At 56.9% G+C, this 20,849-nt stretch overlaps 1 protein-coding gene across 1 annotated transcript; it reads left to right on the forward strand.

The window, feature by feature from the left end:
- Positions 1–1,361: 1,361 nt before the first annotated feature.
- NHERF1 (NHERF family PDZ scaffold protein 1) lies at positions 1,362–20,458 on the forward strand. Its single transcript, XM_045376748.2, has 6 exons — positions 1,362–2,021; positions 13,200–13,361; positions 14,527–14,680; positions 18,039–18,079; positions 19,253–19,342; positions 19,574–20,458. The coding sequence occupies exons 1-6, from the start codon at positions 1,581–1,583 to the stop codon at positions 19,760–19,762; spliced, it is 1,077 nt and encodes a 358-aa protein (XP_045232683.1). The 5' UTR covers positions 1,362–1,580; the 3' UTR covers positions 19,763–20,458.
- Positions 20,459–20,849: the final 391 nt, after the last annotated feature.

Below are 20,849 nucleotides of genomic sequence, written 5' to 3' on the forward strand. Positions count from 1 at the left end.
TGTGGAGCGTACCCAGAGGTTGATTACCTGAGTCTGTCCTGCCTCTCCCCACCCCACCTCCCTAGTCAAACGCTGCGCCAAAGCCCACGCCATTGGCCTAGATGGCCTGTCTTCAGTGGGCTGCCCCTCGGGGTCCCAGGCTCTCCTTCGCTGAGCCCTCATCTTCCCAGCAGGGATCAGAACCTGCACTCCTCTATGCAAGTCCTGGGACAGCACAAAGTGGATTAGGGTTAGGGTTCCCACAAACGGAAAAATGTTATTCTTTTTTTGTTTTTTTTTTTTTTTTGGGACGGAGTCTCACGCTGTTGCCCAGGCTGGAGTGCAGTGGCGCGATCTCGGCTCACTGCAAGCTCCGCCTCCTGGGTTCACGCCATTCTCCTGCCTCAGCCTCCTGAGTAGCTAGGACTACAGGCGCCCGCCACCGCGCCCGGCTAATTTTTTGTATTTTTTTTAGTAGAGACGGGGTTTCACTGTGGTCTCGATCTCCTGACCTTGTGATCCGCCCGCCTCGGCCTCCCAAAGTGCTGGGATTACAGGCTTGAGCCACCGCGCCCGGCCGGAAAAATGTTATTCAAACAACTCTGTAGGTTCCCAGGAGGCCCTCCGTCTTAATTCTCGAGACCGCTAGGCCCTCACTGCCCCGAGCGCGGGAGTGGTTGCCACGGCAACAGCCTCTCCCTCTCAATTGGAGCTGCACCCAGGCTTTGGCTAAAGGCTGTTAAAACGTTGGCCAGGTGCGGTGGCTCACGCCTGTAATCCCAGGGCGGATCATCTGAAGTCAGAAGTTTGAAACCATCCTGGCCAACATGGCGAAATTCCGTCTCTACTAAAAATACAAAAATTAGCCCGGCGTGGTGGTGCGCGCCTGTAATCCCAGCTACTCGGGAGGCTGAGGCAGGAGAATCGCTTGAACCCAGGAGGCGGAGGTTGCAATGATCCGAGATCGCGCCACCGTACTCTAGCCTGGGCGACAGAGCGAGACTCCGTCTCAAAAACAAAAAAAAAAGTTAGAGCCCTTTATCCGAGGGCCAGCTCTCCTCACTCCCCGCCACAGGTAGGGGAAACCAGGCCTGAGCCAGCGGGCCCCACCGCCCAGAACCGGGAACTCGGCGGGCCACGCCCCTGCCACCCCAGCGCCGGCCGCTCGGTAACAAACACTTCCACTTCCTGAGCGCACTGTCTTCGCCCGCTGCGGGGCGCAGTGCCGAGCACAGGCCCCGCCCCGCGCGTTCCCATTGGCCGGCGCCGTTCACCCGGACGGAGCGCCCCGGCCCGCAGCACCCTATTGGCCCGCGGAGGTCCCCACCCTCAGCGCGGCCCCGCCCCCGGGGTAAGGAGCTGGGGCGGGCTCTGGGACGCTCAGACGCCGCGCGGGGCGGGGATTGGTCCGTGCAGTTCTTTCGGCTCCTCGCGGCCCGCGGCGGCCGGCGGTTCCTGGGACACCTGCTCGCTTCGCCCGTCCGGCGGCTCAGGGCTTCCCCGCTGCGCTCCCGGTTTGCCGGACAGGAAGAAGGGCTGGGCCGTCCCGTCCCATCCCCAACGGAACCCCAAGTCGCGCCGCTGACCCGTCGCAGGGCGAGATGAGCGCGGACGCGGCGGCTGGGGCGCCCCTGCCCCGGCTCTGCTGCCTGGAGAAGGGTCCGAACGGCTACGGCTTCCACCTGCACGGGGAGAAGGGCAAGTTGGGCCAGTACATCCGGCTGGTGGAGCCCGGCTCACCGGCCGAGAAGGCGGGGCTGCTGGCGGGGGACCGGCTGGTGGAGGTGAACGGCGAAAATGTGGAGAAGGAGACCCACCAGCAGGTGGTGAGCCGCATCCGCGCGGCACTCAACGCCGTGCGCCTGCTGGTGGTCGACCCCGAGACGGACGAGCAGCTGCAGAAGCTTGGCGTCCAGGTCCGAGAGGAGCTGCTGCGCGCCCAGGAAACGCCGGGGCAGGCCGAGCCGGCGGCCGCCGCCGAGGCGCAGGGGGCTGGCAATGAAAATGAGCCTCGCGAGGCCGACAAGAGCCACCCGGAGCAGGTAAGCTCGGCCCCGGCCGCGCAGGCTGGAATGGAGTGGGAGGGGGATCTAGAGAGACCCAGGTGCCCCGGCCGTCCAGCCCCGCGCCGGCCGTCGTTTTTCTGAAACTCGAGCTGCGAGGGGGAGACCGCTTCCGCCCGCCTACCAGGCGCTCTGGCACATCCTAGGCAGGCCTGGGGCTGCGTCCCGCGACCTCCTCTCCTTCCCAGGCTGTGCTGGGAGCCTGAGAGCCTTTGCCGCCTGCACCTCTTGTTCCCTGGCCTTTGGGAGGGCGGCGCAGGGGAACCCAGCCCCCCTTCCCTCGGGTCTGCGGGTGTCTGCTCCCCTTCCTCGGAATCCCCCAATCCTGCCCGTCCCCTGGCGCCCTCTCCTCGTTCACCCCAGTCCGCAGATGGGCCAGGGAGGAAGGGCTCTCCTCCCCAGAGGTGCCAGCTTCCCCCGCCACTCCTACGTCAAAAGCTAGAGAAATAGCATTACTCCTGTGTGGAGCCCCGGCGCAAGGAGGCCCTCCCCGCAGCCCGCCGGTGTGTGTCCTGAACTTCAGTCCTGCAGGACTTCATCCTCCCGGGACTTCTAAGGGAGAGGAAGCCCCACCATCTCAGGGCGGTGTGGGGGTTGCCTGGCGGGGAGGAGGAGCCAAGGCATCTCGGAGTGGTGGTTCTGCCACCTCAGAGGATTTACGATTCTCAGGAATGTGAGGAGTAAGCGCCTAGAGCTGTATCTGGGAGGGGAGGGGGAAGACCTTAGAAGAAGAGAAAGATGGCTAGGGGGAGGGGAGAGAGCTCCTGAGGCTCACGGCCCTGTGTGCGCCAGCGGAGCTCACGGTGAGCCGGTGGTCTTGCCCTGGCCTTGCCACGGTCACTCTGGTGCCCACACAGCCAGCAGGCCGGTTGCTTTTTGCCCATGTTTGGTGTTTGCCCATAGGATCCCAGTTTGGATCAGCTGCAGGAGGGGCAGCTGGCAAAACAGGAGTTGTGCTGAGCCTCCTGTCCCCAGAGAGTGGAGTGGTGTACTGTGTAGGGCAGGGCGTGAGCCTCCCAGGGCCCCTTCAGTTTGCACCAGCTCGCCCTGGTGGCAGTGTCTGATGGGAGTGTCCATGGGGACCAGGAGGATCCTTCTGGACAGAGAAAGGGTACAGTTTGGCATTAAGGGAGAAGGCAAAGCCCTAGAGGATCAACTGGCTTGGTGGAAGTGAGGTCACCAGAAGCCCTGTCCAGCCAGAGGTGGGTGCTGGGAATGCCAGGGCCACCAGGCTCCCACTTCCTGCCCCTGCCAACCTGGCATTGGCAAGGGGAGGGGGAAGGGACCTGAGCACCCGTAGCAAGGGGGTTGACACCAGGGAGTTGGGGCTGATGATCTCCAGTCCCAGGCAGAAATCCAGTGTGAACTTTATGCTGAGTCCATCGATCGATTTGACATTCTTTTTTTTTTTTTTTTGGACTTTGGAACCCACACAAATACTCACCCACCCCCACCCCCCACAAGTTACAGTCTCATTCAGCTCCTCCCTTTGCCCTTTTGGTTATGCCGCTGGGTGCCAGAGGGCCTGGGAGGCTAATGTGGAGGCCTGGCATAGCACATGTGCCCAAAGGCAGCAGCTTTGAGCTTCCTGGGTAAGCACAGAATCAGATTCCTGCATGTTTTGGAGGGACACCTACATTTGTGTGTACTTTGTTAGGCCAAGAGATGAGAGAAGAGCCACCAGCAAATCCTGGGGACACCATCACCAGCCAAGTCCCAGGACTTCTGAGCTTTGGTTCTCCCATCTGTGAGATGGAGGCATTGGGCGATGTGATGCCTGCCTTCTCTAGAATTGTAGAAATGACATGAAGTATCTGAGCCTCTTATTAAAGTTTTAAATGCTGAACCGCACTCCTTCATGCCCGGCGTTTGAATCCCAGATCCTTAAACTGACTCCTAGTCAACACCATTGAGTCCCTCTAGCAGAAAATCCCCGCAACCCTGTGTGTTGAGCATACAGATGGCCCGTGCGGTTATTGCAAAAAAATGTTAACAGACATTGTAAGAGTTCTTTTTTCTAAAACACACCCCTTTACTACTAAAGCATCAAATGGAGGTTTGCCAGTTCGTTTTAGTCTGAATTTGTGTGCAAAGTGGGGCTGTTTCCTTATCTTCATTAGCCCTCCACTTACTAAGTGAGGATCTCAGTGGAAAAGTGTGGCACAGAGAGTGGTTAACTGGGTGGCCTCTGGCTGGGAAGACCAGCCGTGTCCAGAACCACTCATGGCAGAGGCTGATGGGTGCCTGTAACACTGGCCGTCCCCGCTGGGATGTCTAGGCCTAAGGAGGTAGAAGTGGCTCTCCAGCTCTGCCCACCGGCTTTGCTTTGTGGATGGCCTTCCCCTCATCCCCCATGGGGACAGAGGGGCAGCAGCACCCGCCCTGCTGCTCCCCTGCTTAAAACCCTCCTCCCCCGATTCACCACCAGTCACAGGATGAGGCCTAAACCCTTGAGTCTGGGTTCAGAGTGCCGGCTGCGCAGAGCTGAGCCAGCTCAGCTGTACTAGCCAGGCTGTGCGGAGCCAAGTTACTTCACCTCTGTAAGCCTCCATTTCCTCTTGTGTAAGTTGTTGGGGGTGATGGCAGCTACCTCGGAATTGCACGAGGCTGTGTGTAAAGCAGGTAGCTCAGTGCCTGGCACTGAGTCCAGGCTCATCCAGCCTTTGCAGTTGGTATTGGAATGAATACATATTTCACAGTGATCATTGCACATCTATCATGGGGCAGCTAGCACTGGGTCAGCCTCTGCCTAGTTGGGCAAGTGCCACTGTGGCCAAGCCTGGCACCCAGTCAGTGCCCGATCAATGGTCACTGTGGGTTAAGAATGATATGTTGTGGCCAGGTGTGGTGGCTCACACCTGTAATCCCAGCACTTTGGGAGGCCAAAGTGGGAGGATAGGATCGCCTGAGCCCAGGAGTTCGAGACCAGCCTGGGCAACATGACAAGATCCTGTCTCTATTAAATTTTTGTTTCTTTTTTTTTTAAAGAGTGATATGCTGTTCCATGTCCCTTCTCCATCTGTCATCCTGTTCTCACCACTACCTCCCTATCCCCAAAACCACACCCAGGGTCCGAATTCGTCTCTAGCCTCTGAGCCTTCATACCCTGACCGTTCTGTCCCTTTCCAGGGAGCCTGTCCTTAATCCAGTAGGCAGAGTTAGCATTTCCTTTCCTTCATTTTTTTTTTTTTGAGACAGATTCCACCCAGGCTGGAGTGGTGTCACAACCTCTCCTCACTGCAGCCTCGACCTCCAGGGCTCAAGCGATCCTCCCACCTCATTCTCCCTAGTAGCTGGGACTACAGGCATGCACCACTACGCCCAGCTAATTTTAAAATTCTTTGTAGAGCTGGGGTTTCGCCATATTGCCCAGGCTGGTCTTGAACTTCTGGGCTCAGGCGATCTGCCCGCCTCGGCCTCCACCTCCTCTTTGTCCTCACATCTTTTATCGCTCTGAACACACAATATTTTAATCATCTGTTTGTGACCTTTTTCTCCACTACATGGTAAGCCCAAGGGCATCAACTGTGGCCTATTTGTGTTTCTATCCCCAGCCAGTCCTTGGCACACGGCAGGGAGGCTCTCAAAAACAGTTTTTGAATTAATGAATGAATATATAACAACAGTCAGGGACCTTTGTCCTCATTTAGCTCATCCCGCCCCACCCAGAGATTGGAATTCCAGATAGAACCTACCAACTCCTCTTTCTTGCCTGCTAGCAGCTTCCATTTGAAAACTAGAAAGCCAAAAGTCCAGGCTTTGGGGTCAGCCAGATCAATGTTGAATCCCAGCTCTGCTGTGTGCTGGCTCTGGGATCCTGGGAGTTCATTTTTCCCTGCAACCCTCAGCCTCCACCTCTGTGAAGGGCACTGCCCGCAGGGTTATTGGGAAGATCTGGTGACATGACAGGTGTGTAAATGAAAGTGCCCAGCTTGGGGTGTTTCCGGCCAGCCCTGACCCTGATCCCAGAGGCAGAGAGAGCAGGCACCCCAGGGAGCAAGATGGGTGGTGGGGCACAGTTAGCTGGAGGACCATCAACCTCTTTGCCAGGGTGGGCAGGCCATTTTACACCAACCAAGTTGGAGCTCTGGTAGGGGCAGAACAGAGTTCGAGCTGCTGGGTGTTTGGATTTCAGATGGACAGGGTATGTGATTGTGTGTTTGGATCTTTGCTGGCAAAACAGTGTAGCCCTGGTTCTTACCTTCAGGCTCCTGTTAACTCAGTAATTCTGGAGATGATTCTCTTGGAGATAGAGGGGGGCTTCTTGGCTGGATGCAGTGACTTGTGCCTGTAATCGCAGCACTTCGGGAGGCTGAGGCAGGAGGATTGCTTGAGCCCAGGAGTTTGAGACCAGCCTGGGCAGCACAGTGAGACCTCGTCTCTACCAAAAAAAAAAAGAGGGGCGGGGGTGAATGGGGGCTTCCTTCTCAAGGAACTCCGTATGTCTAGATGAGGTCCTTCTCCCCTTTCCCAGATGTCCCATCTCAGTGGTCCCTGGGAAAGTAGGGTGGGGAATTAAATAAGAAACTCAAGCTGGGCACGGTGGCTCACGCCCGTAATCCCAGCACTTTGGGAGGCTGAGGTGGGCAAATCAGTTGAGGTCAGGAGTTCACGATCAGCCTGACCAACATGGTAAAACCCCATCTCTACTAAAATACAAAAATTAGCCAGGCGTGGTGACAGGCTCCTGTAGTCCCAGCTACTTGGGAGACTGAGGCAGGAGAATGGCTTGAACCTGGAAGGTGGAGGTTGCAGTGAGTTGACATCGCGCCACTGCACTCCACCCTGGGTGACAGAGTGGGACTCGTCTCCAAAAATAAGACGAAATTCAGCCGAGGTCTTGTTGATGCTGCAGCGCTCTTTATAAGGAGAAACCAGAGCTCTAGACTCCAATAACAAGTGTTCCTCTGCTTTCGTTGCTCTAAGATAGAGTGGCCCTACCTGGAAGGAAACTTAGGTTTGTAATGTGCCTTTAGGCGCTCTACCTATGACATAAAGATGTTGATATGCATTTCTTTCTTTCTTTCTTTCTTTTTTTTCCCTGAGACAGAGGCTTGTTCTGTCACCCAGGCTGGAGTGCAGTGGTGTGGTCTCAGCTCACTGCAACCTCCGTCTCCCAGGTTCAAGCAATTCTCCTGCCTCAGCCTCCCATGTAGCCAGGATTACAGGCACCTGCCACCACACTGTGCTAATTTTTGTATTTTTAGTAGAGACAGGGTTTCACTACGTTGGCCAGGTTGGATGGCACCTGCCACCACACCCTGCTAATTTTTGTATTTTTAGTAGAGACGGGGTTTCACCACGTTGGCCAGCTGGTTTCAAACTCCTAACCTCAGGTAATCTACCTGCCTTGGCTCCCAAAGTGCTGGGATTATAGGCGTGAGCCACCGCGCCCAGCCGATATGCATTTCATTGTCCCCCAGACAAATTAGCTATTGTTTTCTCCATTTTGTAGGTTGACAGTAAGTGTTCAATACATAGTAGCTACTATTTGTGTTAGCAGTGTACTAAGTACTAACCCTCCCTGTCTCATTTAATCCATATGACCACCAGTGAGGCAGATATTGGCCCCATTCTCTGCCTATGGAGGCTGAGACTTGATCAGTTAAGGTGGCTATGGTGGGTCCCAGGACTCTCAGCTAGCAACTCCTCCCACACAGCGCAGGGGTGTGTCTGGGAACCCAGCCCTCTGACTCCAGTGCCTGCACAGCCATTTGGCCACACGAGTAGTCTGTGCTTGATGCCTGACTCTGCCAGGTGTTTCTGCCCATCATATTCTGAGCCACAGCTGGACTTATGTTCCACACATGGCTGGCATTATATATCTACTGGACAGTGCTCCTCTGGATCCGAGCTGAAATCCTGCCTTCGCCCATCAGCCATGTGTACTTGAGCAATTGACTCCAGCTTTTTGAAGCTGAGTTTCCTTTTCTGTGAAATGCTTGAAATAATACTTTCCTTGTAGGACTATGATTGGCTCCTAAGAAAATACACGTAAAGAGCTCGGTGCCTAACATATAGTAGGTGTTCAGTAACCAGCGGCTCCTATTTGTTACTTCAGTGTTGAGCCTCAATTTCACAAGCTCCTTGAAGGTTCTTAATAGCCCCTTGGGACAGCCCCTGGGGGTTAAATCCAGAGACTTCTGGGAGGAGGGTGAGGGATGAGGAGGGAGGCAGAAGGGAAGGCACGGGGCGGCCAGCCCTGAATGGTGTCCAGCCGGGCTGCAGCCCAGGTACCAGCCTGCTCCATCCCAGGCTTGCCCAGCCCTGGGGAGACCTGAGCCAGACTCTGCCCCCTCCCGCCCCCGTGGGAAGAAGAGGTTACTAGCCAGAAGGAGAACCTGGTTCAGACCTCTGAGTCCTGGGGGTATCTGTCAGACCAGCAGCCCTCACTTTAGTGTATGACTCCCTCCTGGTTCCCACCCTACCAGACTCCAGGGAAAGCTCTTCCCACTGAGAAACAGGAGGGAGGAGATCAAGGGCTAGGAGCAGTGAGTGACCTTTTTTTGCAAATGGAGGCATCCAACATTCCCCGCCGCCTGCACAGACCTGGAGGGATATGGAGGGTGGAAGGAGGTCCTGTAGGGTAAAATGAGGTGACATCAGGGCCACTCGGCAGGGCCAGTGACAGCCAAGCCCCCTGTACCTCACCTAGGATAAGGAGAAGACACCTTCTGCCTAGAGGTGTGGACACTGGCTGAGTGTCCGGAGTCCCTGGTCACTTCCCAGTGCCCCCAGGCTGCCTGTCACACAGCTCTCCAGGCAAGGCCAGCTGTCTCCATCCTGGCTTCCTTGAAGAGCCAGCACCAGAGACCCAGGCCTGTCTCCAGAATCTGGGGAACAAACTGAGCTGCCTCCCAGAGCAAACATGGCCCTTACCCCCAACATACTCTTGACACACACACCCCAGCCCCCCGAGAACAGCCAGGGCTCCCTCCTGCCCCCTTCCATCCTCTTGTTGGGTCTGATTTTCCTGTATTGGGCATCGTGACACTGGTCTTCTTTGCATAAACAAGAGCCCTGGGCCGGGGGAGGTGCAGTCTTGAGAAGTGGGGTTACCTCTGTTGTTCCCCTGGACCCGCAAGTGGTCTTCCTACTCCTCCAGCCGCTTTCCTCTGGGGTCCTGAGCTGGCTGGCTCGAAGGAAGCGGGCTGGCTATTTCTGTAGGGCCCATCACTATGGCATCAGCCAGGGAGGGGCTGGGCCCAATGGGGCGTTGGCCTCAGGCTCCCACAGCCTTCCCCGAAGGGAGGAAGGAGGAGCAGGGAGCGGCCCTGGGCCTGCTCCCCAGAGACGGTCACTGGGATTAGGGTATTGACTTTCCCCGGCTTTCCAGGTGACTGCTGGTGGCGCCTATTGAATTCCGTGCCCGCCATCCGCTCCCTGGACTGCGTGGGTGGAGGTGATGGGGCGGCCACTTGGGGTGGGGTGAAGCTCCCTGGGGGAAAGGACAGATGAAGGGAGGCAGCCTGAGGGTGGAGGAGGTCCTGGGAGAAGGGTGTGGGGTCAGCTCTCCCGGCAGGGTCTTTTCTGGAAAGCCAGCCAGCATTGTGTGAAAGTGAGAGTCTCCAGCCTGTCCAACCCTGGGTCACCCTGGCCCAGCTGCGCTGCCCATCGGCTGCGTGGCCTCATGTTCCCTCTTGTCAATTCTGGCTCTCTGCCAGTCTCCTCTCTGAGCAGATCCTGATTTTGTCTTGAACTTGGGTCTCCCGGGCTGTCGTCGTCACTGGAGATCCACTTTGCCCTCTGGAACTCACTGGGGCTATGTTCCTTTTTAGGTTCCTCCTCCCACCATGCTTTGGGCCCCTCTGTAGCTGGCTCCTCCTAAGCTCCTGAGGGCCACACACCAAGCCCAGCATGCCTGGACGTCACTCCCATTTGCCCCCTTCCCCAGAACCCAACCCTGCCCCAGCTTGAGGGTGAGGGTCCAAGAGCAATGGTGGCTGAGCTCGGCCAAGTACCCCACACCTCCCCATCTTCTCTCAGTGCTGGGCCTGGAGACCACAGGCCAGGCCCCACGGATCCCCAGGGGGGCTGCCCCAAGGGACTCCCCCTGCCAGCCCCAGCCTCCACCCAGGCTGGGATGGGCTGGCTTGATGGGCTGACTCAGCAGCTGGCACTGACACCTCCTGGAGACAGCTGGGAGGCTCCTGCTGGGGGAGGGGTGAGGAGGAACAAGGCTGGTCTCCCTTGGAGAGTGGGAACCCCCTTCCCGTGTGAGGGGAGGCAGTCTCTAGGGACTTGGGGAGGAGGCTCTACAGGTGCATTGGAGCTGTTTAAATGCCGGTGGGGCCTACCTGGGGCTTCCCATCTCCTTGTCCAGCCACCCCCTCAGGTCCTAGAGCCACCACAGAGCCACGTCTAGACAGAACAGTGGAGCAGTCCCAGTGCAGAGGAAGGGAACAAAGGGCACCTGAGCCCCTCAGTCTGGGTCCCCCGTTTCCCCTTGAACTGCATGACTTGGTGCTGGCAGAGCGGAGCAAGGCTCAAAGGAGGCCCTGGAGCTTTGGCACCATATGTCACTAGGCGAGGGGCACTGGGGTGAAGATCAGTGAGGGAAGCCCACAGCACAGAGACCAGGGCCAGAGGACGGGCATCCCAAAGGCAGCGAGCACAGCCCTGCCCTGCCAGCCGGGGGAGCGCCCAGAGCCACCTGCCCCCACTCCAGCCATGCCCCTGTCCCATCACCCACGCCAGGCTTCATCCCCCAGCTCAGGCCGTAGCTCCAGCTACGAGAGGCCCTGAGCACCTGGAAGGAAGGCTGTGGTTTCTTCAGCTCCCAGCCCGCCTCCAGCAGAGGCTGCAGCCTATGCCCTGGAGAGAGCTGCTGTCTGCCCGCCACTGCCTGACTCCTGTTGGGACCTCACCTCCCAGTGGATTGCCCCATTCTGGACTTGGATCCTTAAGGAGCACGCTGCAGTGTGGTGGAAGGAGGACAGGTTCCAAGTCAGAGACCAGGGTTGGAGTTCTGGCTGTGTGATGTCAGGCCGTGGGCTCAACATCTCTGAGCCTCAGTTTCCCCGTCTCAAAAACAGCTGACAAGCCCCAGCCAGCTTATGGGAAGGTTTTTGGGAGCGCGGGGACTGTGGAGAGAGGTTGGAGGAGGTCACTAGAGCTGCCCCCTGCCTGTCCTGAGATTTCACCCTCCCGACTTTCTCAGGGTGTCGGCCAGGTCCTGCAGCTCGGTCTGGCTGAAGCAGAAAGCTGCGCCTGTCCTGGTGACGGCAACTGGTCAGACTTGTTTCTACTCACCTAGGGCCTGGGGGAGGGCCTGGCTGGGAGCTTTGTGGAGGGATTAGCTCTAGGGGAGAAGAGCCTCACTTACTCCCGGAACAAGATCCCGTAGGGCTGTGGGAGTGCCGGGGGTGAGCCTGGGGCAGGTGACAGCTGAACAAGCGGGGAGTGGGCCCTGCAGTGAGGCAGGGGATGGGCCAGGGAGAACAAGGCGAGAGGCTTCATTCAGGGTTCCTAAGCCTTTGTGAGCCCCTCACTGTTTTACCACTCACTTAACCGTCTTTGTTGTTGGGGTGAGGGGCCCTCAAGCCTGGATTTGGGCATGAAACACAGGAAGAAAGACCTGCTCGAGCCTTTAAAGGAATGCAAAGTCATCCTCTAGCCACCCCCAGAGACCGAAAGGCTGGGGATTGAGTCTGCTGCAGATGGTGGCAGCCTCCCGGGGCTGGCAAGTTGGGACAGAGGCCCATACACCCTCCTGGGCACGCCTTCCCACTCCTCTCGGCCCTCTCCACTCCCAGCTGGGGATTTGGGTTTCAGAGCAGCCTGGCACACACACCCCCACCCCACCAGAATCTCACTCCCAGCTTCCTATGACTCTTCATTAGTATTCACAACAATGGGAAAGTCTGGGTGTGCACAGGGATTTTTTACAGTTAGAAAGTGTTTAAGGCAATGACCTCACTGGGCCTCAGCCACCCTGGGAGGCAGATGGCAGTCCGAATGATCCATAAATGACCTGCCCCAGGTCACACAGCTCCTAAACAGGGGAGCTGGAACCTGGCTCGGAGCCTTGACTATCCACTGCTCATTGCCTGATGTGCTGAGTGATAACGCAGGGCCAGCAGGTTGGACAGCAGCCAGTGGCTCTGCACCAGGCCTGGAGGAGGGGAGAGGGACAGGGACTCAGGCGTAGTCCTTGGGCACAGGCTTCAGCCACCCACACCCATATTCCCTCCATCATACTGTGTGTCCAGGCCTGCAGCTTCTAAGCTGAGCTGCTTACTTTGGACCAAGCACGTTGGAAACCGTTTTCAGCTGAGTCCGAGCACTCAAAAGAAATCTGCGTGTGCCCTTTTAGTAGGTCACACCCTCCAGGCCACAGCCACACTGGGCTCCCTTTAGCCCAGCCCTGCTTTTCCCAGTCCAGTCCCCTCCCCATTCAGCCTCCTTGGTTTCTGGGGTCTCTGTGCTTCCGTTGCCACCTCTACCCTCAGGCAGCGGTGTAGGGGGAGGAGGTCCTGGAACGCCTGAGGATGGCCCCCTGTCTTATCCAGGTCCCTTGCTGTGCCGCACAATAGGTTTTTGGTTATCTGCTCCTTCTGGCTCCCTTTTGGCTGGGCCATTTGGCTTGGTGGGGGTGAGAGAGAGTTCGAGTATATGGAGGAAGGCTTTACTGTAAACACACGGGTCAGCTTTCAGTAAACACCTGCCTCTTCCTCCCCTGATGCAGAGAACAGGGTACAAAGGGGCTGGGGGTCCTCAGCCGTATGCCCCAGGTCCCCAGCCAGGCTGACAGGGGTGCCACACTCTGCCCCCTCTCCAGGAGGGCCAGACTGAGCCACCAATGGGGAGGGATAGGGGCCCGATCAACACTGCATGCGATTCACCTTAGACTGTCAGAAGGGACAGGCATGTGAGAGCTAACCTGGTCCCACCCCTCATTTCCCAGAAGAGGAAACTGAGGCTTGGACAGAGCAGTGTTTTACCCACATCACCTAAGCAGGTTGCTGCGGTGCTGGGTGTCCACACAAGTCTTTTGAGTCCTGGGCCAGAACCCTCTCAAATTGCTGTGTAGGGATCTACGCAAATTTGCGTCCTCCCAAACCTTCCTTGTTTGGGGAGATGGGGCCAGGCAGAGGACAGGGAAGGCAGAACCTAGGGCATTGTGGAATAGCCATGGACCCTCCCCTGTCTCCGCAGCGCAAGCTTCGGCCTCGGCTCTGTACCATGAAGAAGGGCCCCAGTGGCTATGGCTTCAACCTGCACAGCGACAAGTCCAAGCCAGGCCAGTTCATCCGGTCAGTGGACCCAGACTCCCCAGCTGAAGCTTCAGGTCTCCGGGCCCAGGATCGCATTGTGGAGGTGATGCTTCTTGCCCTCTTCCTATCTGACTGCCCCGCTCCCTGCAGATCAGCAGCACCTGGGGCAACCATCATACCTTCCTGGGCTTGATTAGCCCATGGGCATAGCCAGCCTGGAGCAGCTGGATGGATGGGTGGATGGGAGGGAGACAGGGAATGGTGGTGATGGATAGATGGAAAGATAGATGAACTGACTGACGGATTCCTTTCTTACCTCTACTCTCCCCTGAACTCCTCCTTGCCAAGCAGATATACTGGGCAGCCTGTGATTCACCCATCGATCAGGCAGATGTCTGGGGACATCTCCAGAGCTTCCCTGCTGCCAGGCACACAGAGGCGGGTGGCAGTAACAAAACCCCTCTCCTGAGTTAGCCTTTTATTTTATATATATATATATATATATTTTTTTTTTTTTTTTTTTTTTTTTTGAGACGGAGTCTCGCTTTGTTGCCCAGGCTGGGCTGGAGTGCAGTGGCACAATCTCAGCTCACTACAACCTCTGCCCCCCGGGTTCAAGCGATTCTCCTGCCTCAACCTCCTGAGTAGCTGGGATTACAGTTGGCCAGGCTGGTCTCAAACTCCTGACCTCAAGTGATCCTCCTGCCTCAGCCTCCCAAAGTGCTGGGATTCCAGGCGGGAGCCACCTCGCCCAGCCCCGAGTTAAGCTTTTAGACTCGCTCATTCAGTGCCCTGGCTCTGGTGTATGCTCCTGGGAGGTGAAACGTGAACCAAATGCTCAGGCAGGTCCCAGAATCACAGTCTTAGAACCTTAGAGCTAGAGATCAGCTCTCCCAAGACTTCTCATTTTACACGTGAGAAAACCAAGGTCCAGAGAGGGAAGTCGGACAGCAAGTCCTTACCCAGGCTGGGCCCCACCCCGGCCTCCCAGCTCGCTCCCATCCCATCTCTCCCAGCTGTGTTTGTTTAGTCTCGTCTGGATATTTTCGTTGGCCCTTCCCATGTATCCTGCCTCCCCAGCTGACTGTCCACGGGAGGACCCCTGGCCTAGTTCAGGACTCTGCAGAAATGGGGGTCAGTATCCCCAAGTTGTGAACTGCAAACTGGCTGAGAACCAAGGTGGCCGCCCCCGCCCCCAGCCCTCCTCCACCTACCTGCCCCAGAACCAAGGCCTGTGTCCGTAACGCCTCCCCAACCCCGCCCTGCAGGTGAACGGGGTCTGCATGGAGGGGAAGCAGCATGGGGACGTGGTGTCCGCCATCAGGGCTGGCGGGGACGAGACCAAGCTGCTTGTGGTGGACAGGGAAACTGACGAGTTCTTCAAGAAATGCAAAGTGACCCCATCTCAGGAGCACCTGAATGGTAAGCCGGGTGGGGCCGCTGGCCGTCCTGGGGCTGGAGGCCCCCAAGTCAGGAATGTGAGCCAGGGCTAAGACTTTGCTGGGTCCCAGGCGAGGGGTGGGCAGCTTTCCGGCGTGGGTGCTCCCTCCTTCTCCTTCATGGGAGGCCCAGAGGTGTGGGCTGGGGGAGTGGGGGCCTAGTGTAGGGAGTGGCAGTGGGTTTCCGAGGACGGCTTGTGATGGGGTCAGCTGGCATGAGGTCGCTGAGAGAAATGGACAGATCTTCTGACTCCCGGCCAAAGCTGCAGCCCCAAAGGAGGCCTGAGCCCCCAGTCCTGTCCCCACCAGCAAACTTTCAGGGCAGTGTCGACGTGAGGAAAGGGTTAACTCCGGGGAGGCCTCCAGCCTTTGCTTGGTCAGATCAGAGTCCAGTGGCAGGGCCCAGTGCCTCCCCTCCCTCCGCTCAGGTTGTCTTGGAAACTCAGCCTTGCTGGCTCTAGAGAGTAGTGGGTCCTCCTTCAAGCCCTGGGCCCCTGCCCTCCCCATCCCCCAGCATCACCCTGCCAAGCCTGGCGCCTCCCCCTGCCCAGGCCCGAGCCAAACAGGGCAGGGCTGCTGCATGGGGCAGGGAGGGGTTAAGCAGTGCTCTGCTCCTTGGTCTGGACTTTCTCCCTGGGAAGATGGCTCCCTGGAGCGGGCAGGGGTGCTCACTGGGCCATACTGAGGGTGGAACCTCTTGGGACTTTGCAGTGGGTGGGGCCTCCTGGAGACTCAAGGTTGTATGTGTAAAAGGGGATTCACACAAAGGTCTTGCTGCAGACTCCCATCCCCAGTTGGAAGGGACAACTGGGGAGGCCCTGTCCCCTTCTGGCGCAATCCAAGGCCTGGAGACTCCTAGAAAAGAGGATGGCCCCTGGAAGTCCCTAGCTGGCTCTGGGCATGGGAGATGGGGTACCACCTTACCCTTATCTCCCAAGTTCATGGAAACCAGGTAACTCAGATAATCCCCTTCTCCACTGATGGGGAGACTAAGGCCCAGAGAAGCCCCAGCCTTCCTCCTAGGGATCTGATATGAGGAAGACACAGCTGGAATCTGGATTCCACTCAGCTCCTGGGATAGTCCCCTGCTTCCCCCACCCCTTCGCCCTGCAGGTAATTGGCTCCCTCAGACATTCCTGCCTCTTCTGCCTGTCTCTCGGGCTAGAGGGGCTGCAGCCTCTGGCCAAAGGACCTGAAGAGGGAGAGGCCTGGGGACAGTCTCCTCCCCGGAGTCCCTCCAGGATGGCATCCTCACTCTTTCCATAGAGAGGAATGCCCCCCTGTCCAGCAGCCAGGGTTTCACTCTGACCACTGTGAGCTGATGGGGAGGGGACAGTGAGTGTCCCTGGTGTCCCAGCAAGGCTGTGGGTGTCAGAGGGGAGGAGAAGATGAGAGTCAGGTATCTCTGGCTGTGTCCTGGACTGGGGACAGGGAAAAGATGACCAGGAATTTTAAGCTAAGAGTTCAGAAGAAGCCTGCCTACGCTGACCAGTCCCTGGAGATGGCACAGCCACCCCTGAAGCCATGTGGGACCCCTACCCTGAGTGAGCCCAGTGAAGGTGACCCCAGACCTGTCTTCTCTCCCTCTGACCCCTCCAGGTTTCCCACTGGCTTGGGGAGGGGATACCCAGGACACACCCCTTGAGCCTTCTTGTCCCCCCTCATTTCCTGATTGGCAAATAGGAGTTGGAATTATTTTCTCTTTTTTTTTCTTTTGTTTGGAGACAGAGTCTTGCTCTGTCACCCAGGCTGGAGTGCGGTGGTGCAATCTCAGCTGACTGCAACGTCTGCCTCCTAGGTTCAAGTCATTCTCCTGCCTCAGTCTCCTGAGTAGCTGGGACTACAGGCACGCGGCACCATGCCCAGCAAATTTTTATATTTTTAGTAGAGATGGGGTTTCACTATATGGCCAGGATGGTCTCGATTTCTTGACCTTGCGATCCACCCACCTCGGCCTCCCAAAGTGCTGGGATTATAGGTGTGAGCCACTTTGCCTGGCCTTTTTCTTTTTTTCTTCTTTCAGACACAGTCTCACTCCGTCGCCCAGGCTAGATTGCGGTGGCACGATCTCGGCTCACTGCAACCTCCGCCTCCTGGGTTCAAGCAATTCTCCTGCCTCAACCTCCTGAGTAGCTGGGATTACAGGCGCACGCCACCACACCCGGCTAATTTTTGTATTGTTAGTAGGGATAGGGTTTCACCATGTTGGCCAAGCTGGTCTCGAACTCCTGACTTCAGGTGATCCACCTGCCTCGGCCTCCCAAAGTGCTGGGATGACAGGCATGAGCCACCGAGCCCGGACTATTTTCTCTTTCAGTTGAGGCAGATACTAACTGTAGTCTGGGGTGTGGTTCCAATTTCGGTGTCGTCATCATCACCTGGGAAGCGTTTGGAAAATGCTGATTCCTAGGCCTGCCCACTAAACCAGAATCTGTGCTGCCAAGGTCCAGGAATCTATACTTTAACAAGCTTCCCATGTAGGAGTTCCCAGATAGGAATTAGGCAGCCATCCTGTAATTTCATCTCCATCTGGGACGATGCATTTTTTAAACACCTTGTGACCCACCAGTGCCTCATAAGATCATTTTGGTAGATAGAGACCAGCAGGGTTTGTTTGTTTGTTTGTTTGTTTTGCCGGAGTCTTGCTATGTTGCCCAGGTTGGAGTGTAGTGGCACGATCTTGGTTCACTGCAACCTCCACCTTCTGGGTTCAAACGATTCTCCTGCTTCAGCCTCCCAAGTAGCTAGGATTACAGGCGTGTGCCACCATGCCCAGCGAATTTTCTTTTTGTCCTTTTTAGTAGAGACAGGGTTTCACCATGTTGGCCAGGCTGGTCTCGAACTCCTGACCTCAAGTGATCCAGCTGCCTCGGCCTCCCAAATTGCTGGTGTGAGCAACTACACCTGGCCCAGAAACTTTTTTGGTTTTTTTAATGACATGAAATTAAAAATATCAAAGAACACTGTAGTAAGGGTATTGCTTTGTGAAACTTTTGTTACACAAAATTTTTGTGTGTGCTGAGTCATCAAAATGCAAACATAGGCCAGACATTTGCTCACACCTGTAATCTCAATACTTCGGGAGGCCGAGGTGAGAGGATTGCTTGAGGCTAGGAGTTTGAGACCAGCCTGCACAACATGGCAAGGCCCCATCTCTATAAAAAAATTTTTTTTAATAAATAACAAGGCAAATGTACTCATGGTGGGTGGACATCAGAAAAGTTTGAGATGTTGACCCAGGGAACAAGATCTAATGATCTGCCCAACCCCAACTCCCGCCCCCTCTCCACGCTCTATTCCATCCCCATTCCGGACTCACCTCTGCTCTCTCCTTCGCCTAGGTCCCCTGCCTGAGCCCTTCACCAATGGCGAGATACAGAAGGTAAGGGCGGGTCCCCTGTTTCTCTGGATTTCAATCCTGGGGGTGCGGGAGACAGGTCAGAAGGTGCTATGGTTGGTAGGATAGCCATCTGGCTAAGGCCAAAACCTCAGGGTCCCCAGTTCCAGCTCCTTCTTTGGCTCCAAGCTATAGAACTGCCAGAACCCTCTTGGCCTCTGCCTGGGGCCAAAGCTGTTGGGAGGGAGAGGGCTGGCTGGGCCCCTCTGCAGCCCGCCATCCTGGGTGACAAGCCCCCGCCTCCAACTCCCCACCATACAGAAGGGGCCATTCTTCCCCCCAAGAACAGAGCTTCAGTGTCTGGCCACGGGCAGCCGGGCCCCTGCTACTTCCAGTCTGAGTTGGAAGAACAAAGCCCCTCCTCCCCCCTTCCCTGGGCAGAAGGGAAAGGGGGTGAGGCTGGGGAAGAGATGGTGGGGCTGGGCGCCAGCTGAAGCCATGGAAGAACCCAGGAAGGGGCTGGGTGCCAAGCTGATGCCCCAGCCAAAGCCTTCACTCTGGGACAGGCCGACTCAGTCAGGCCACAGAGTAGGAACTTTCTGCAGGGTCTGCTCAAAGGTTCCCCTTCCCTAGGAGCTCCTGCCAGGGTACTTGACAAGGGGGAGGGTCCTTGGACCCAGGCCTAAACCTTCTGTCACCTCATCTTTGGATCTAGAACGTTCCATCTACTTTCTTCCTTCAAGGCCCTCCTTTGCTGCTTCAGGGTTAGGGTTTCAGGATTCCTGGGGTCAAATCCAGGCAAACAGTCAGGTGGACCACAGGAGATTCAGGGAGCACCACATGGGTTCCCCATGCCAAGCAAAGAGGCCTCCAGTGTCCCCACATTCCAAGAAGCCCCTCCCTGGTCACTGGCTCAAAAGGCAAGTCAGTATCTAAAAGCCACATTGGAGCAGCCCAGGGGGAGGGAGCGCTAATCCCATGATATCTGTACCCCTCCCATCCCTCCAGCCTGAGCAGAACCAGCCTGCCCTCTGATCCTCGAAGGAATGTAAAAAGGAGCCCCAGCAGGCTCAGGCGGTGGGAACCCGGGGTGGGTGGCCAGGGCATCAGTGCTACCTCTTCTCAGTCTGGGGCCCCTACTTCCCCAGGAGCTCCCTCCTGCCTCAGGACTCCCTCACCCCATCCTGTGACAACCCACACCCCTCTTCTCTCTGCCAGGAGAACAGTCGTGAAGCCTTGGCAGAGGCAGCCTCAGAGAGCCCCAGGCCAACCCTGGTGAGATCCGCCTCCAGTGACACCAGCGAGGAGGTAGGCCAGCCATGCAGGGGGTAGCAACTGGGTTACAGGAAGCCGATTCCCAGGCCCCACTTGTTCCTGGCACACCAGCCTGCCTTTGAGGTCACATGCTGAGCCGCATTCTGTTCTTGTGACCTGGCTTCCCTGGGCACAGCCCCAAGGGAGCCACCTCACTGAGGCTGAGGACCAGGGAGCCTAATGAGGGACTGACTCCCAACTTCCTGCCCCCATTTCTCTTTACAGCTGAATTCCCAAGACAGCCCCCCAAAACAGGACTCCACAGCGCCCTCGTCTACCTCCTCCTCCGACCCCATCCTGGACTTCAACATCTCCCTGGCCATGGCCAAAGAGAGGGCCCACCAGAAGCGCAGCAGCAAACGGGCCCCGCAGATGGACTGGAGCAAGAAAAACGAACTCTTCAGCAACCTCTGAGCGCCCTGCTGCCAGCCACCCGGTGACTGGCAGGGCCGAGCCAGCCTTCCACCCCACCTTTTTCCTTCTCCCCAGTTACTCCCCTGAATCAACGTACAAATCAGCACCCACATGCCCTTTCTTGACAAATGATTTTTCTAGAGAACTATGTTCTTCCCTTACCTTAGGGAAGGTGAATGTGTTCCCGTCATCCTGCAATTAGAAAGGAGACTCTGCCTCCCTCCTCCTCACTGAGTGCCTCATCCTACCAGGTGTCCCTTTGCCACTCTGCCTGGGATATCGCTGGGACCTGCACCATGCCAGGATCGTGGGACCAGGCGAGAGGGCACCTTTCCTTCCTCCCCCGTGTGATAACTGGGTCCAGGGCTGATCATTGACTGCAGAACTGCCACTCTCAGTGGACAGGGCATCCGTTATCCTGAGAGCTGTGGCAGACACATCTTGCTTTCATTTGATTTTTGTTGTTAAGAGTGCAGTATTGCAGAGTCTAGAGGAATTTTTGTTTCCTTGATTAACATGATTTTCCTGGTTGTTGCATCCAGGGCATGGCAGTGGCCTCAGCCTTAAACTTTTGTTCCTACTCCCACCCTCAGAGAACTGGGCAGCACGGGGAGGGTTTGGCTACCCCTGCCCATCCCTGAACCAGGTACCACCATTGTAAGGAAACACTTCAGAAATTCAGCTGGTTCCTCCAAACCCTCCAGCCTCTGTGTCTTCCTTGGGAGTTTTGTCCTCTGGCCTTGGACCCCTTATAGGTAGAAAGTGAGAAATGGTAAGCCAGGGTGGTCTTTGGCTGGGAGGGTGGCGTACACTGGAGGGAGGGCCATCTAGGGCTCTCTGTGACCCCAAGCCTGAGTAGCTTTAGCTAGAGGGCCTAGCTGCGGAAGTCCTGTGGGAAGGAGGATGCATGTACCCAGCCGGTGTTGAGCGTGCCTGTGTCCCAGGCTGTAAGCACTGATGTGGGCTAGGGACCCCTCGACTAATAGGGACATTTACCAGAGGAAGTGGGAGCTCAGACATGCTCAGAGGACTCTGGGAGGTTCCTGTAATTCCAGAAGCGTGGAAAGTGTGTCCCAGGATGGAGCTG

The sequence above is a fragment of the Macaca fascicularis genome, chromosome 16 (assembly GCF_037993035.2).
Source record: "Macaca fascicularis isolate 582-1 chromosome 16, T2T-MFA8v1.1".
NCBI classification, from domain to species: domain Eukaryota; kingdom Metazoa; phylum Chordata; class Mammalia; order Primates; family Cercopithecidae; genus Macaca; species Macaca fascicularis.